Raw genomic sequence first — 18,060 nt, 5'->3', positions numbered from 1 at the left:
TCTGAGGCAATTAAGCTATCATTTCTCATTTACTGCAGTGATTAAAGGATGACTCATGGCGGGACCCGCTTTGGAGATTTGATGTTGTTTCAAGAATCAAGATGATCTGAAAACGTGATTAATTCTACCTAATCTGAAAACAGCCTGATTTCAAAGGACTAATTTTAAGATTTATAATGCTACATGTATGTTGAAATAAGTATAGTTGAAACCACTTGTTTAATATATTTTACATGATTTTACTCAATGAATAGGAATACCTACCAGTTATTGGAAAGTGGAGAAAGTCGTCCAAGAAACACACTAGGTGTCTTTTTTTGTTATCCTTCCCCATTAACATGAGTACCCCTTTAATATGTGTTACCACAGTATGTGGACAGTATAGAAAATTAACAATAACAAAATATTAGGTGACCACAGAACATTTTTTATGTGTCTCCTGTGTCTGTAATTGATTATGAGATGTACAAAATTACAAATTGTATATTTTGCCTGAAACTCCTTTTTTTCAGTCTTTCCTCATCAAAATCAGAACAACACACCAAAGAAATTATCTTCATTTCATTTCATCACTCATATTCATCAATTCTATCATGGAATACCACAAACCAACAACTTAAACCACACTATACATGTATGTATCTCACATTTCTTTCTTCACTAATAAAGACCTCAAGAAAAATGTACATTGGTCATTGATGGTTGTTTAACATTTCTCATTACTGTCTTCCCTTCTACAACAGATGCCACATTTGGTGTGTGTTGCTCTTATCAAATTCTAGCAAAATGTTAAGTAATGTTAGTTTCCCTACATGTTTTCACACTCTCCAATTCAAAATAAATAAATAAATCAGATTTCAGACTAACAGATTGAAGAAAGAAAAAAAATTGTGGTCGAACACTCACAAGACTCAACTTAAGTCCCAGGTATTTTAATGTAATGTAGCATGTAGCACAAAACCGTTTGAGGCGATACATCGCCAAGCTGACAAAAATGCCCCGGAAGCCCTTCCAAGTAGCCCTTATCCATCTTTAGGGCACATGTGTCCCTTCCGAAGAACAATAAAAAAAAAACATTTAAAATGAGCCCCCCCCCCCCCCAAAAAAAAAAAAAACTAGATGGAACTTCGACTGCGCGCAGTCGAAAATGATGCCTCCGTCATAGAGCAAGTTTACAAACCAAAAAGCAATTTCTCATATACATATATGACCCTTTGATCTTTGACCTCATGACCCTAAAATGTACTCAGTTCATTGGCTCTGCAAGATGTCCTGAGTTAAATAGTAATCCATCTGTCAGTTCTAATGAGAATGCGTTCACAAGCTATTTTTGCATACATAATGAGCCCATGACATTTGACCTTTGACCTCATGACCCAAGAATCTACTCAGTTCATTGGCTCTGCAAGATGTCCTGAGTTAAATAGTAATCCATCTGTCAGTTCTAATGAGAATGCGTTCACAAGCTATTTTTGCATACATAATGAGCCCATGACATTTGACCTTTGACCTCATGACCCAAGAATCTACTCAGTTCATTGGCTCTGCAAGATACATACATGATCTAAGTTTGGCAGGAATCCATCAATCTGTTCCAATGATAATGCGATCACAAGCTATTTTTTGCATACATAATGAGCCCTGTGACCTTTGACCTTTGACCTCGTGACCCCAAAATCTAATCAGTTCATCGGCTCTGCAAGATACATACATGACCAAAGTTTGGCAGGAATCCATCAATCGGTTCTTCAGATAACGCGATCACGAGCTGTTTTTGCATACATAAATGAGCCCTGTGACCTTTGACCTCGTGACCCCAAAATCTAATCAGTTCATCGGCTCTGCAAGATACATACATGATCTAAGTTTGGCAGGAATCCATCAATCTGTTCCAATGAAAATGCGATCACAAGCTATTTTTTGCATACATAATGAGCCCTGTGACCTTTGACCTTTGACCTCGTGACCCCAAAATCTAATCAGTTCATCGGCTCTGCAAGATACATACAAGTTTGGCAGGAATCCATCAATCGGTTCTTCAGATAAAGCGATCACGAGCTGTTTTTGCATACATAAATGAGCCCTGTGACCTTTGACCTTTGACCTCGTGACCCCAAAATCTAATACACCAGTTTACAGTTGTGTGCGCCATTTTAAACAAAGCCAATGACCTAGAGGTCATGTATTTATGCGTAAATTAGGATTGCGCCCATGCAAATTTTGATAATATCACTGCCCTACGCGCTGCGTTGTGTGCGCACATCATCATTTGCATGGGCGCAATCTTAATTTACGCATAAATACCACTGGTCAAAGGTACTTCCGGGGCCAATGACCCCGCTTCCGGGGCCGATGACCCGAGGTCTACTGTCTGCGCATGCGCACTGATACAACTGTAAACTGGTGTATCAGTTCATCGGCTCTGCAAGATACATACATGACCAAAGTTTGGCAGGAATCCATCAATCGGTTCTTCAGATAACGCGATCACGAGCTGTTTTTGCATAAATAAATGAGCCCTGTGACCTTTGACCTTTGACCTTTGACCTCGTGACCCCAAAATCTAATCAGTTCATCGGCTCTGCAAGATACATACATGACCAATGTTTGGCAGGAATCCATCAATCGGTTCTTCAGATAACGCGATCACGAGAACGGGACGTACGGACGGACGGACAACCCGAAAACATAATGCCTCCGGCTACTTCGTAACGGAGGCATAAAAATATATATATATATATAAATATTTGAGGCTGGTGTGAAAGCACCTATCGTACAAATTAAAATTTAAAGGATCATCAGCATTGACAATTTGGAGAGAGTGTGAACCTAACCCTGAAGAAATGATGAAAACATTAGACTTACCACAGCTAGACAAACCACCGTGTCCCCTTCTCGCTCTGTTACCGTACTGCAAACCACTGTATTGGGAAATGGAGCAAGAAAGAGGGCAAGGAAAAGGTTAGGGAGAGAAAAGGAGAGGGAAGGTGGGAAAAGGAGACGGAGAGAAGGGAGGGAGAGAAGAGAGAAGAGAGGGAGACAGGGAGAGAAGAGGAGGGGAGGGAGAGAATGGAGAGGAAAAGAAAGTAGAGAAACAGAAAGAAGAACAAATTAATAAGTAGGGGAAGAAAGGTATAGCAGCAGAAGGAAAGTGAGAAAATAAGGAAAGAGTATTAGACAAGGAAAAGAAGAAGGGAATCAAGAGAAAGATGGGATGATAAAGATGAAGAGAAAAATATAATTATATTTTTGTAACTTAGATATGAAAATGTGAATAATCAAAATTGTGTTTTTGGTAATTGTACAATAAAGAAACAAGTAAAGAAATATTGTGTCTTTGGAGCCACAATGTCATTAACTCAATAACACATAGTTAACGCTGTTGTGGCCCTGAAGAGAAAGAGAATTTTTACATTGAAATACATGTACCGGTAAATGGAATTTCTGGGACCGCATCTTGACCAGTTGAATACTAAGGCTAGTAAAGATAAAGACTAGTTATGGTCATGCGATTGCATTGTGAAAGAAACGTTGTGGAATCGATCAGGTTGATCATCTAGCATGTAAGTATTGGTGTGTACTGCAAGGTTCTGGAATGATCAAAATGATAAGAAATTTGGCCCAGTCTTGGTAAAGTTACAAGCACTGTACACAGAAAGATGTATATGGGACTACTGCGACACATGCGTAATATCTATCAGGTCCAAATAGATATAATAACTTACCAAATTTGTCAATTAGTAGGCAGTTTCTCGGCAAAATTTGTATGATCACGTATTAGTCACAACATATTCTTTCACATGATTGGTAATAACAGCTTCCATTTCATTTTTTGAGAGGGGGGCATTTTCAAAACTAATCTTTACCTTTAACATAACTTAGGATGAGGTCTATGGTAAATATTAGTTTATATCAAAATCATATCATAATTGACTGGTTTATATGATTAAGATGTATGTAGGGATGCTACATGCATTGCAGGAGCACTAGCTGTGCATCATCAAGAGCGATCGGTAGCCTTGATCTTCAAACCATGTCCCATTTATCAAATTAATAGGTACCATTTACACGCTCATTTGCTAAAGAGCAGCAATACATTTACATTATAAATTCATCTGATGAGAGCCAGGATGGCGTTAACTCTTATCGTTTTACACAGAGTAAATGTCCTTCTGGCTCCGAACAGCACATTAATGGAATGGATATATTTCTGCTCTAATTGTCAGCTATGCATGGAAAGCTTGGAAATTAGTGAAATGAAATTAAGTGAGAACTCTAGTACTATCATCTGCAGTAGCTGTAGCAGAATCATTGTCATAACTGTTATTTTTTAATGTTTAATTTTGTCATTACTCATTTTTTGTTTTTTGGATTACTAAGACTCCTACCCTTGCCCTTATATTTGTTACCATCATAAACATCATCATCATCATCTTCATCATCATCTTCATCACCACCATCATCATTATCATCATCATCATCACCATCATCATCACCACCATCATCATCACCACCATCATCATCACCACCATCATCATTATCATCATCATCATCATCATTCATCACCATCATCATCACCACCATCATCATCAACATCATCATCACCTCCATCATCATCACCACCATCATCATCATCAATTCATCATCATCAACATCATCATCAACATCATCTTCACCATCATCATCATCACCACCATCATCATCATCAATTCATCATCATCAACATCATCATCAACATCATCTTCACCATCATCGCCACCATCATCACCACCACCATCATCAACATCACCACCATCATCACCATCATCATCACCACCATCATCATCATCATCTTCTTCTTCTTCATATCATCTGCTGAAAGCATGGAGGGTACTTAAAGCTCAAATAATTAAGGTTAACATTCTTCTATCTCTAAACAAGTGATATTTCATTTCACATAATCACACATTCTTGTCCTCAATTCAGAAAAATTAACAGATGCTTATCAAAAGATGCATAGTTATTCTTTTGTAACATTTACTGGGGGTTCTACTTAATCTCTTCAAGAAGAGAAATCATTAATACAACTAATTAAATTCATCTACCTATCATCCAGCCTTGGATGCTCTTCACTCTCTTCCGCTCCTACTTTCCATCTCAAACAGAATCAAAATGGAACACTCTCAAAGAATGAAAATCCATATTTCACCTTCAGTGACATTAAACATAAAACAAACCATCAAGCGTCTTCACAGCTTTGCGTTTGTTCAATTGTTTTGACGCGAGTCTTTCAATCACTCTCTCTCTTCCATGCAAACATCACACGAATCCAACCCAAGCCCAGTGTCACCCAGACGATTCCATCTCCCCCAAAACGGTTACGAGAGCATCAAATATTTACTCAGTTGATTTCACGATCAATATCACGTTTAATCTCCCTGAAAGACGTGTCATCGAAATGGCGCAGATGATGAAATTTGTACAGCTTTCAGCCGGTCGAAATGGGAGCTACATTAGAAACTTGATGAAACAAACAAACCTGACCCCCTGTAGTTATTGATTACTAATAAGACGTTTTGCAGACTTGGTTTAAAAAAAACCTTGTCGTCCTCCATCCCCCCCCCCCCCCTTCTATGTAAGTTCAGGACAGTTTTTGGTTGGCAGGGTTTGATGGGGAGACAGTGCATTTAGTGGCAAGTTAGATGCATCCAGGCAAACGCAAGCATGTGATTGCGCTAGCATGCATGCCGGGCCAAGCAGCAGCACTCCATCAATCCATTAACAGGGGGTGCTGCCTGCTCCCTGGTCTAAAATTGTACAACAGCAAACATATGGTACGATCCTTTTCTTCTCTAAAAACATCACAGAAACTAGTTAGGCACCCGGCCGGGGAAAGGATAATTGATCGATACATGTTTAGACTGTATTTAGAAGAAAGTTGGAGGCCCTCGTCTGTTCATGGAACAACTATGAATCCATGGTCGGTGAAAATAGAACTTAAAAATGTAGAAATAATCTTAACAATTTTTAAGAAATACATATGAAATGAATGAGGTCATAATGTCTGTACAACCCTATACCCCCTTTCTGTAACACTTGCCCTTCATTTTTGTCTCCATCTGTTATAGCTCCTTCTCTTAATTTCTCTTCTCTTAATTTCTATTTTTCTTTCAACCTCTCTGTACGTCTGTCTCTTCCTTCATATCCTCTATCTTCCTCAAATTTTCCCCGATTCCCCCCCCCCCTCTCTCTCTCTCTCTCTCATGAAGCCCATTTACACTTCCCAACCCAAACACAATTGTTTAGAGTTGCTATGCAACTACTGGCGAAACACCGGAATGTGAGAAAAATGTATGATTTTTAGTTTCAGTGTAAATGCAGCTTCTGTCTCTCTCTCTCTCTCTCTCTCTACCCTCATCTTTCTCTCTCTCTCTGTGGCTCTTCCTCACTCTCTCCAAATGGTTAATAGATAGAGATGTGAATATTTGTGTTCCTCTTTTTCTGAATTCAACAATTCTAGACTAGCTTCAAAACAATGGCAAAACTTGCCAAACTTCTGAACACTGAATAAAATACTATGATTCACTGCTAATTTGTATATACCTGTACATGGTAGATTAATTTTTCACTTTTCTTAATTTTTCTCAATCAATCAAACTATTTTTAAATCCGGTCTCCTAATTCCTTCCAATAATGTCACAAAAAACACAGAGGCCTCAACAACAAAAACGAATAAGATACAAAACTTTCGAAAAGGGAGATTTCAAGAAACACAATTCCTCAAAGGAGAAAACGATTCATGACCCGTTTCCACTGAAATTTAGCCTTAGAGGGGGAATTCAGAAATAAACTTGATTCAAGTGTCAAAATATAATGTATGACCTAACTCACAGAGGGGTATATACTATATTCATAACTCTTCGTTCATCCTGCCCCTTGTCACTACCCCATAACCCTTTGGGAAATTTATTCAATCAAAGGAGAGAAGAAAAGCAAACATACGGTGCGTCCCAGAAAGAAAAAAAAATTATTGATGTTTTATCATAACTTAATCACAATTATAATAAATAAATGACACATATTTGTAAAGACTTTAAAAGACTGGAAATACAAGCATTACTTAAACAAACAGAACATGGTTATTCCTGGCTGATTTTTCCTGATTAAGGTGTCGTATGAAAGGGCAGAAAATGAAATTTCTAGAAATGTGATTTTCTCTTTGAAATTCAGATACCGCTCGCCAAATGACTTTTAAATCACTCATGCATGAAATATACTGTACGTCATATGACTTGCATCAAATGAAAGAGGAGGATCTGAGCTTAACAAATATGTGTCATTTATTGATTGTAATTGTGATTAAGTTATGATAAAACATCGATAATTCTCGGTTTCTTTTTTTTCTGGGACGCACTGTATAATGACAGATAATTTTGTAAAAGAGCAAGTTTCTTTAATTCTCATTTACAAATTATGATCATTGAAATCAAGATGCCATGATTATATTCAGAATGTATTTTTCTTCTGTTTTTACATATGGTATACTCTTTAATGTTATTTTCAACAATCACTTAGCATGGACATTTAAGTTATTTTTTTTTTAATGTTTGAGTATATTTCTTGTTATTTTTTTGTGATTATGATTGTAAATTATGCACAATTCAACATTTTATTGTGATGCATGATTGTTTTTTTGATAAATACCCTCTCAAATGCAATATATGGAGCTTGAACCCTAATTTTGTTCTTCTTTTTTCCCCCTTGTTTTTGGATTCTTCATTACCGGTATTTTCTTGCTTAAATTTCATATTGGGCTGCAACAGAAAAAAGCAACACTACAAATCCAAAACTTGAAAAGGCTTTTGATATGGCTAAATCAATCTATAATGCCTGGATTACATTTGGCCTGCGATTAGTCTACGGGAGCCCGTATCCTGCTCGTATCCCCTTTTCTGTGCGGCCTCTGTGCGGTGGCAGGAGGTGGCCGTGAGATTTTCGTACGGATTCACAGGCTCCGCAGCCTTTACGATTTTGTTTCGCGAGAAGTTAAACAAATTTGAAAAAAAATTGTAAGCCCGTAGCCCGGATACATGTCGTAGGTGGCATTGCACAATCCCCGCATGGGCATCGCCCGGAGGCCTCGCACCGATTGTGCAGCAAACGTACAATTTTTCGGTGAACATGGGGGCAAAGAAAATCGTGCGGAGATTGTAGACTCATGGGGCATTCGCACGGCAATTGCACAGCTATAGCAAGGTTGCTGTACAGTCCCCGCGCCTTCTCCGCGCAACCTTTGCACGGAAGCTGCACGGGCTCCATATGATTTCCGTGCGGAGGCTGCGGAGACTGCACGGCTACTGCATGCAAATTGCACGATTTCTGTACAATCTCCGAGCAGCCTCTGTACGGATTTGCCCCGGCCTGCCCCCGAGTTCCAATACAGTAAATGGCACGATGCTCGTAGATAATGTAAACACAAACATCGTAGCCCGTAGCCTCCTACGATGTCTACGAAAAATCGTAGACTAATTTATCGTACGGCGCCCAGGGCAAATGTAATCCAGGCATAAACAGTATGCAACTTCTTACAAGGATAAAGAAATCTTAAATAGACATTACACCCCAGTCGCCATTCAACCTTCTTTCTAAAATTTGTAAATGTCTTTCAAATTGGATGTCAAAATGTGCATCTTTAAGTATTACAGAGACATCCTCTAAATTTTATTTTACAGCAAGGAAGTCTCAATAATTGTACACAAAACAAAAATTTACAGATTGCAATACTATTGAAAATAGTAACAAACCAATGGCCAAAATCATTGTGTGCCCATTTCACACTTTTTTTTTAAATTTTGGCCAAATCATTATTTTCTTTATATTTGTAAAATGTAAATTATATGATCCAGATAATTCCTACCACTATTCAGAATTTAGACAGTGAGATGAAGGAATATTCTTTGTAGATGTAGTTCTAAAAAATATGGTTTTAAAGGCTTGAATTTTCGAAATTCATACACATATTATAGAAATAAACATCTGCTAGCTATTCATCTATTCACATCCTCCTACTCGGCACACAGCATCATGTATCACACATCGCAAATGATTACCTATAATGATATCCAAATCTGCAATAATCAGTGAGAATCGTTAGCGATGCCCGGCCTCGAGAACAGCCAAATTTTGGAATGGCGCATTCTAAAAGAGCTTCTGAATTGCTACCAATACTTCCTTCTTTTGATTCACATGAATATCATAAAGCTGCCATGTGAATTATGTATGGAAAATATGACACTTGTGGGCTTGCATCATTCTGAACATGCATTCTATTTTCCGAACTGACATTTCCTGGTGTTCAGTACCGGATGGGATTGTCTGTTTGGAGCCAGGAGGGCGTTAACTCTTTGTATAATGATAGGGGCTTAAAGCCTTTCTGGCTCTTAAAGGACAAACTATGAGGAAGGAAACCAACCCCCATTTAGACAAAGAAATTTGCATGATCATTTGTACGAGAACTGCATAACTGTATGATAAACCATCATTTGTTTAACAAGTCATGAATGAAATATCATATTTTTACATTGTAAGATATCTTTAAGTATTCTTACATTTTTAAAGTGTCGATTGTCATTGTAAATTCATTACTCTTTTTTGGTAACGTTTTTCTAAACTGATTTGTACCAAAATACTTTCTTAGCTTTTTTTAAGGGGTTAGGCTTGACTAGCATATGTGCTATTATCTGGCCCCTTTTACCAACCAATAGTTTCTCTTCTTGTATATGTTAACACATTGTATGAAATGTACAGGTGTATTACTGTATTGCTGTTGGTAAATGAATCAAAAATCAAATCAAATCAAATCAAATCAAATCATAAACGAATAAACACTGCTAGTGTAAATGCATCATATTGGCAGCTGAGAGCCAGAAGGGTGATAACTTTTTTTCTTTTTTTTTTAAATCATTTTCTTTCATTAAATCTTCTTGCTTTAATACTCCAGTCACACCAACAACACAGACACCAGGGACCAGATTCACAAAGCCTTTTTTCAATGACAAATGACAAAAATCAATGACAAATCTGCTGATAACCAATCAGAAGCAAGGATTTCAATAGCTTATAACAAAAACTTTCACTTGTCACCAATGACAAGTTTTGTGAAATGGGGCCTAAAAGGAATAGACTTAACAACAAATTCCATTCCTAAGAGAGAAGATTTGTGCTTTAAAAGGACTGTTTTGTGTCTTTTGTGTTGATTTGAGATGTCCTGAAAAGGACTGAGAATCAATAAAGACTGGCGTGACAGTTTCGGACAGATTACCTGTCCATTGTCAGGAGTGAAGTGAATTAAATGATATGCCCTCAAGTGGCCAAGGATTGGGTGGTTTAGAGTCTGTTTGTGGTTGGTTTGGTGTTGTGCCAGACGTAAACGCATCAGCAGTTAATTTAACAAAAGGAATAGATACACACCAATGTACTGCATAAAGTATAAAGGAATCTAGGTCTAGGTATAGCTTTTAAAGATAAAGACCAGTTATGGTCATGCGATTGCATTGTGAAAGAAACGTTGTGGAATCGATCAGAAAAGGTTGATCATCTAGCATATAATAATAGCCTAATAGTCCACTCCAAATTTTATTAAACTGAAACGGAAATTCTTTTTGCCCAATTGATCGTGAGCCCGGCAGCCACTGAGCAGCGCCAGATCGACGTTGCTCTATCCCTTATTGTTGAACGCCAAACAAGGTAGCAACAACTCCCATCTTTTAACGTCTTTTGGTATGACGCGGCCGGGGTTCGAACCCACGACCTCCCGGTTATAAGTATTGGTGTGTACTGCAAGGTTCTGGAATCATCAAAATGATACAAAATTTGGCCCAGTCTTCGTAAAGTTACAAGCACTGTACACAGAAAGATGTATATGGGACTACGCACACATGCGCGACATGTGTGTTTATCTCTCACAGTCCAATAGATAAACTAATTTACCAAATATATCAATTAGTAGAAACCGCCTCGGCAAAACTTTTAATATCATCATGTATTAGTCAAACATATTCTTTCACATGATTGGTAATAAAGAGCTTCCATGTCATTTTTTGAAATTGGGGCATTTCCAATACTGGTCTTTACCTTTAAAGACCTTCATTTCTACAAGATTTATACTGTAAATCTTGTGAATATGACCAGATATTTGGGAACGGAACCTAAGCACCACGTCCATTATATATCTTTCATTTTGGATCGATCATCTGATGAGAGCCAGAAGTCCCCATGAAAATATAAGGCTCTCATCAAACAACAAAATATGATTTTATCATATGTACATATATGAACAGTTAACCTTTACCAAGCTTTGTAATTTTCTTAGAAGTATATATGTGAAAGTTTGATTTGCCCCAATTTATGTTTCTCGAGAATGTGACATATCAAAGCTTACATCTTAAAGTATTCAACAAAGGCCCTATTCCAACTGATCCACCTTTCATTCTTGACTTACAAATAATACAAAAATCATCAAATTTACAACTGGTATGAATAATTCAGTTGCTAACTGTATAATGTACAATTAACAACTAAATTATTTATAACCTTACTAAGTTTTGTAATTTTTCAAGTATATATATATATATGACTTTGCCCGATTTATGTTTCTTGAGAATGTGACATATCAAAGCTTACATCTCAAAGTATTCAACAAAGGCCTTATTCCAACTGATCCCCCTTTATCCTTGACTTACAAAAACACATTAAAAAACATCAAATTTACAAGGGGTATGAATAATTCAGTTGCTAACTGTACCTCTTATTAAACAAACTTTGACTGTTTACATACAAAATCTTTGTATGTACATATGTGAACAAAATTATTTGTCCCAATTTACGTTTAATCATTTGTCCCGATCTTGAGAATATGATAAATCTAAAAGTAGTCAAGAAAGGTCCTATTTCAACCAATCCCCCTTTCATTCTTGAGTTTCAAAAAACGTGAACATCAAATTTACGAGGGGTATGAATAATTAAGTTGTTAAATACATACGGTAAACCCCTTTCTGTGTATGGTTATCGATGGCATTCATTAACACACTTCTTTTAATACACCACGATTTCTCTGGTGTGAATGAGCTCTGAACCGCCTGGTCTGAGCATGTAGTCAATAGGAAAATCCTTCAATTTTTCAGGTTTTTTGTCATCATTTTGGGTCGACCACCTGCATGTCTGCAAGAGCGCTATTATCTCCATGATCTCACGTTGAGTGCGAGATGAATAGGTCTGAAAGAAACACCTTTCGGACCTAGATGGCATCACATTCGTGTTTATGTTTTATAAATCGGGTCGGAAGGAAGTACACCTTTCCAGCAGGGCTTGAATTGCATGCCTATTAAAACCCTTTCCTCGGCGTATGAAAGGAGATTATTTTTTCATGCTCATTGTGATAGGAAACATTAACTTCGTCATCCTTAGTCATTGATCGATAAAACTTTGATATATATCCCTTTAGGCCTGGCTTCATCAGCTCGCTATTTCTGATTTGGGAAATAATTCTGAAGTTACAAATCGCGCCTTCGTCAGCTCGAGACTTGACCTCAAAACTTAAAAGTTCAAGATATTTTGCTCAGCATTCGCGCATAGTGCGAGTCTTCGGGCTGATAAAGACGAAATAGCGTGATATTTGTCCAAATAGTGGGATATTTTGCAAACTAGCCCAAGATATCTTGGGATGATTATCTTGACCAAATATCCCGCTAATAGCAACTTCGGGCTGATGAAGACGCAAATTAACTGGATAATTTGCGATCGGGATAGTTCAAATAGCGGGATATTTGGCGCTTAGAGACATATTTTGTGATAAGCGCTATACAAATGTTGTTAATTATTATTATTATTATTATCTCAAGCTGATCAAGCTGATGAAGACAGACCTTTTGAAGCTCTATTATCATTACAGAATGATAAACGACAGCTCGTTCCATCCAGAAAGGAACACCTTTTCGTCCTAGTTGATAAGACATACACCTTACTTTTATCATCTTTTTATTCGCTGGAAAGAAAGGAAGGACAAATTTGCCCTGCTGAATCTGATAGGATATTCATAGAGCAATTTCCCCATGTAATACCATTTTGTTTTTACTTGCTATGAAAGCAATATCGACATTACTCTGATCAATATTATTTTGATATCCCCTTCTACCTTGATGGTCATGACAAAATACAAAATGAGGCCCATTTACACACACAAATTCAGTAGTCAATGATAAATGTATAAATGAATGAATAAATGAAGAAACAAATAAATAGATAAATAATTAAATAAACAAATAAGAGAATAAATTAACATCATTTGCATTCTCATTTGCAACGCTAAATTAAAAAAGTAAAGGACCTAACACAAACCCTTGTGAAACATCCAATGCATGTTTACTATTATCTAGGCCAATCAAAAGCTTGACAATTTTCAGTAAATGAAGCTGCCTAATAAATTCAAACAGTAATAAAATATTTTTTTAAAGTAGAATGGCTCATTCTAATAGTACAGTTTTGATGACACTGACATAGAAACTTCTCCATCATAGAAGGCAAGCACACAGATACCAGCCAGCAGAGAAGCTACGCCAATTTCCCCTCAAATGTCGGTTTCATTTAAAAGAGGATAGATGAAAAAGAAAATGTTTGTCTGGACGTGGATTATAAAAAGCCTGTCGTATATCCACCGCGACAAGGACATACAAGGGGAAGCTGAACTTTAATAAAATTGTGACCTTTTGGGATGGTGTGAGAAATAAAAACATCCAGACATTCGTGAGAGAGAGGGCATTCATGTCTGTTCTGATGGCCTATGTCTCCTATTAATGTTCATAAAGTTGCACATCCGATTCATTCACACGAGCCATCTGCTCTAGCTCTGAAATTGCAATTCGCTGCACTTTGGCGAGATTGAAACGGGTTTACAGGCACAAATTCCATTTCACTTATGTCTATTTAGAGAAACAGAGAGAGAGGGGGGGGGGGGTCAGAGAAATAGAAAAGGGTTAAATGAAAGAAAGAAGGAAAAATGAGGGAAAGAGGTGCAGAGAGAGAAATAGGTCAGAGAAATAGAAAACGGAAAATGATATACAGAAGGACAAATGAGGGAAAGACTCGGAGGTGCAGGTAGTTGAGTGAAGAGACTGGAAACAATATGGAGGGAATGAGAATGAGACTGGGAAGGTAGAAAGAGGGGCGATAATGAGAAGGAGAAAGGAGAAGAGTGAAGAGAGACAGGAATATTAGATTGTTAGAGAGATTATAAGAGAATGCAGAAATAAGATAAAGAGAAGGGAAAAGGGAAGGTAGAAAGGGGTGTAGAAAGACTGGAGAAGACAAAAGTTTGTGGAAGACTAAGGGTACGTTTATGCTCAACTTTTTCTGGCCAGAGGCATTTGTTACGCGTTTAGTTCAAAACACGGTTGCGTCCTTTCGATAATTAACGCCGATCGTAAACTCACAAAAAGGTGCATTTTGGATCAGTGATTCTGGGGAAGTATAAACGCACAATCATTTTTAAATGGGGTCAACGCACTGACCTCTAAGTCCTGCAGACTCTGCACTGCACTTCTCTGGCTCCTCCAGGCATGATTCTGGCTTTGAGCCAGAATCATGCCTGGAGGAGCCAGAAGGAGCCAGAGAAGTGAGCATAAACAGTACACCGTGGAACTGCGATTACGATGAGCGTTTAGTATGAGTGTTTCAAATCGCTCATTCTGCCTTCAAAATTGAGCATAAACCTACCCTAATATGACAGATGGAAATTCAGAGACATGGAAAGAGGGATAGACAGAGGAAGGGACTGAGAAAGATGGAAAACAGAGAAAGAAATTATGTGGATGACATAATGAGAGAAGTAAAGGGTGAGAAACAGTAAAAAATTAATAAATATATGTAACTACTGCTACGTTTGATAAACGATTTACAATTGGTGTTGAAAGAATAAAATTTAATTTTGAAGAATTAATTAATTAAAGAATTAAAAATATCATAAGAAGATACAGGAGGGACGATTACAAAGATGATTAATAAGTGATGTGTGTGATAGATGAACTGGAAGATGTGACAAAAGATGGAGAGATACATGTGACAAGAGCCTGAAATAAAGATATGAACAATCCCCTTGTATTTTGAGGAGGTCAAGGTTGGAAAAATGGAGAGAGCTGCACACACAATGAGAGAGAGAGAGAGAGAGAGAGAGAGAGAGATGGAGAGAGAGAGATGGGAGAGGCAGAGAAAGAGAGAGAGAGAGAAAGAGAGAGAGAGGGAGAGAGGAAAGGAAATCAAGTTTTTATCCTCAGGGTCTATGTAATGATGTACACTATATGGAGAAAATCATAGACAGAAAAAGACATGTTATAAAGAGACAGACCTAAACGGGCAAATTAGAAAGAGAGAGAAAGAGTTTGGAGGAAATACACAGAGCTGTTCCAACAGTGAGACTGATAACATCATTTCAATGGTTTGAGGAGGCGGTGGTAGAGCAGTGGTTTCGTAACCGAGAGTTCCAGGAGAGAGGATTTAGTGTTGTAGGTCCCCTGGTTGTTTACCTACAAGCCTGCTTACTTACAAGCATACACATGCTTTCTTAGCAATCAGGTAAAACAAACAAGCAAGCCTATGCTTTCATAGCAGTCAGGTAAAACAATAATCAACCATCAAGTGGCAAATTGCAATACCAATACTTTAACCTATTGGTGCATGCTGAGTTTACCAAAAACACATGATGAATAAAATACGGCCAAGGGAAAGACAGAAAATGTTTGGGGAAGGAAAGAGTCATCAGATTCACAGGTAATAAATTTTATTCAATTCACAAAGCAATATGAGACCCTATATATTTCATTTTGCAGAAATTGAGAGAAGCAACTGGAGAAAAGTCATATTAATAAGACACTACAAACTCCAATATCCACAAATTCAAAAGAAAGAGGTGGTTGGAGCCAGCCCACTTTATGAATATTCATAAGAAAAATGTACTGAGGGAGCTATACACGTTACATACATGTACATGCATTTCCACGATTTTCACAAATTCATGTGGAGCTTCGCCTTCAAGTTCACCATTTCCCTGGATGACACAAGTTCAAATTGAGCTTCATATTGTCTAGCCCCCTCTCTGTTCATATACAATACAGTCATGTCATGAGTGCTGACCACAGGCATTTTATGAATTTGGTGGACGAGAGGTGGAATCAGCCACCGGCCCTTTTAGAAAAGAAAAGCAGAGCCTCCCAGGCAGTCCAGGGCCCTGCTTCACAAAACTTGTCATCAGTGACAAATGAAAGTTTTTGTTATAAGCTACTGAAATCCTTGCTTCTGATTGGTTATCAGCAGATTTGTCACTGATTGTTGTCATTTGTCATTAAAAAAAAAACTTTGAGAAACGGGTCCCTGCCGTCAGAATGTGGACTGCAGTCTGGACTTTGAGAAGCCCTTTCTTAGACCAAAATTGAGCAATATCAATGTTAAATCCAATTTGAGGAAATTACTGGAATTAAGGGTTTCATACATTATTTTACATGTGAGATCAGTAGAAATCTGTATTATGATGACAGAAATAAACATGACTCAAAATAGGCTATTACTATAAAACAATGTGATTTGTAAATTTAATTTTTTTCATTTGTCCAGTTTTTTTCATTTTAGCTCATAAACAATGTTATCAATTTAGTGTAGTTAAAGAAAGTTGAGCCTATCACTATTAACAATTTTTGTTAAAGGTAAAGACCAGTTATGGTCATGCGATTGCATTGTGAAAGAAACATTGTGGAATCGATCAGAAAAGGTTGATCATCTAGCATCTAGTATCTGCAAGGTTCTGGAATCATCAAAATGATAAGAAATTTGGCCCATTCTTCGTAAAGTTACAAGCACTATACACAGAAAGACGTATATGGGACTACCCTATATCTCTCACAGACCATGAGAGAAACAAATTTACCAAATATATGAATTAGTAGGCGGTTTCCCGGCAAATTTTGTATCATCATGTATTAGTCAAAACATATTCTTTCACATGATTGGTAATGAGAGCTTCCATTTCATTTTTTGAAATTGGGGCGTTTCCAATACTGGTCTTTACCTTTAAAAAGAAATGTTCAGAGAGAAATCTATTGTGTAGATGATACAAACACAATAAATGTACTGGTAACCTTTGAAAATAGTGCATCTTGTAATGTACATCTTGAAATATACAAAGTATGGCTGGGAAATCCTTCATGCCCTTCTACCAAGAACCTTCTTCAAAATCAAAATGCTTTTTTTCGCTATCATCGTCTATTTGGTTTGTTAGGACCGTCTTTCGTTTACAGAACAAAAGTGATAACCTGTCAACGAGGCCTATTTAAGAAGGAACCAATTGAAATGCAATGCAGAATAAATGGTAATGGAAACAAACTAATGCAGTGTTAACGACTAGGTATAACAGTTTTTTTGAAAGGTCAAACGTCCTTTATCCGTAATAAAACCGGTATGTCACGGGAGGAACCCTATTTCTCTCATGCACGTTTTGTTTCTTGCCGATACTGCTGGGAAACTACTTCATGACAATAGCCCTATTATCTGCCTTCAGCCAGCTCTCTTCTGGTTACCCGTAGCAACCAGAGGAGAGCTTTGTCGATTAACGGCGCAAACCATGATGCAAAAGGGGGATGTCGTGCTAGGTACATCAACAAATTATAGCCCCTAATTATGGCCGTTATTAGATAAACGATTCCTGGCAAACGCCAAAGACATCATCGGTATTGCCAAGCCACGAACATGAAGAATGCTGAAATATGCCACCACATTGTTATTATACTATGCACGTACATGCACTAACATGAGATGGACTCATATCGGTACAAGTAGGGCCTTAATAACCTACTATAATTTCATTAAAGTGATGAAATTTCACATGAATACAATTAGCCAGATACAGGAGGGTATCTCACAAGCGTGTGTACATGTATGTAGTGGGTGCATGTGTTATACAGTCAAACCTGTCTCTTGCCTATAGCGGCCATCTATTTTGTCTCTCTCTCTCTCTCAAGAAAGAAATGTGTGTTGTAGAAC

General features: G+C 37.5%; 1 protein-coding gene across 2 annotated transcripts in view; it reads right to left on the bottom strand.

Annotated features, from left to right (window-relative positions):
- Positions 1-2,793: 2,793 nt before the first annotated feature.
- The window catches only part of LOC105436685, a 53,040-nt gene continuing 37,773 nt past the window's right edge, over positions 2,794-18,060 (bottom strand). For both annotated transcript variants that reach the window (XM_030980926.1, XM_030980925.1), the window contains one exon: positions 2,794-2,921. In XM_030980926.1, coding sequence (XP_030836786.1) covers positions 2,830-2,921 — 92 coding nt within the window. In that variant the 3' untranslated portion in view covers positions 2,794-2,829. The remainder of the gene's footprint in view (positions 2,922-18,060) is intronic.

Source organism: Strongylocentrotus purpuratus, unplaced genomic scaffold, assembly GCF_000002235.5.
Source record: "Strongylocentrotus purpuratus isolate Spur 01 unplaced genomic scaffold, Spur_5.0 spur5_scaffold_11, whole genome shotgun sequence".
Lineage (NCBI taxonomy): Eukaryota > Metazoa > Echinodermata > Echinoidea > Camarodonta > Strongylocentrotidae > Strongylocentrotus > Strongylocentrotus purpuratus.
This window is presented reverse-complemented; position numbering and strand designations above follow the sequence as displayed.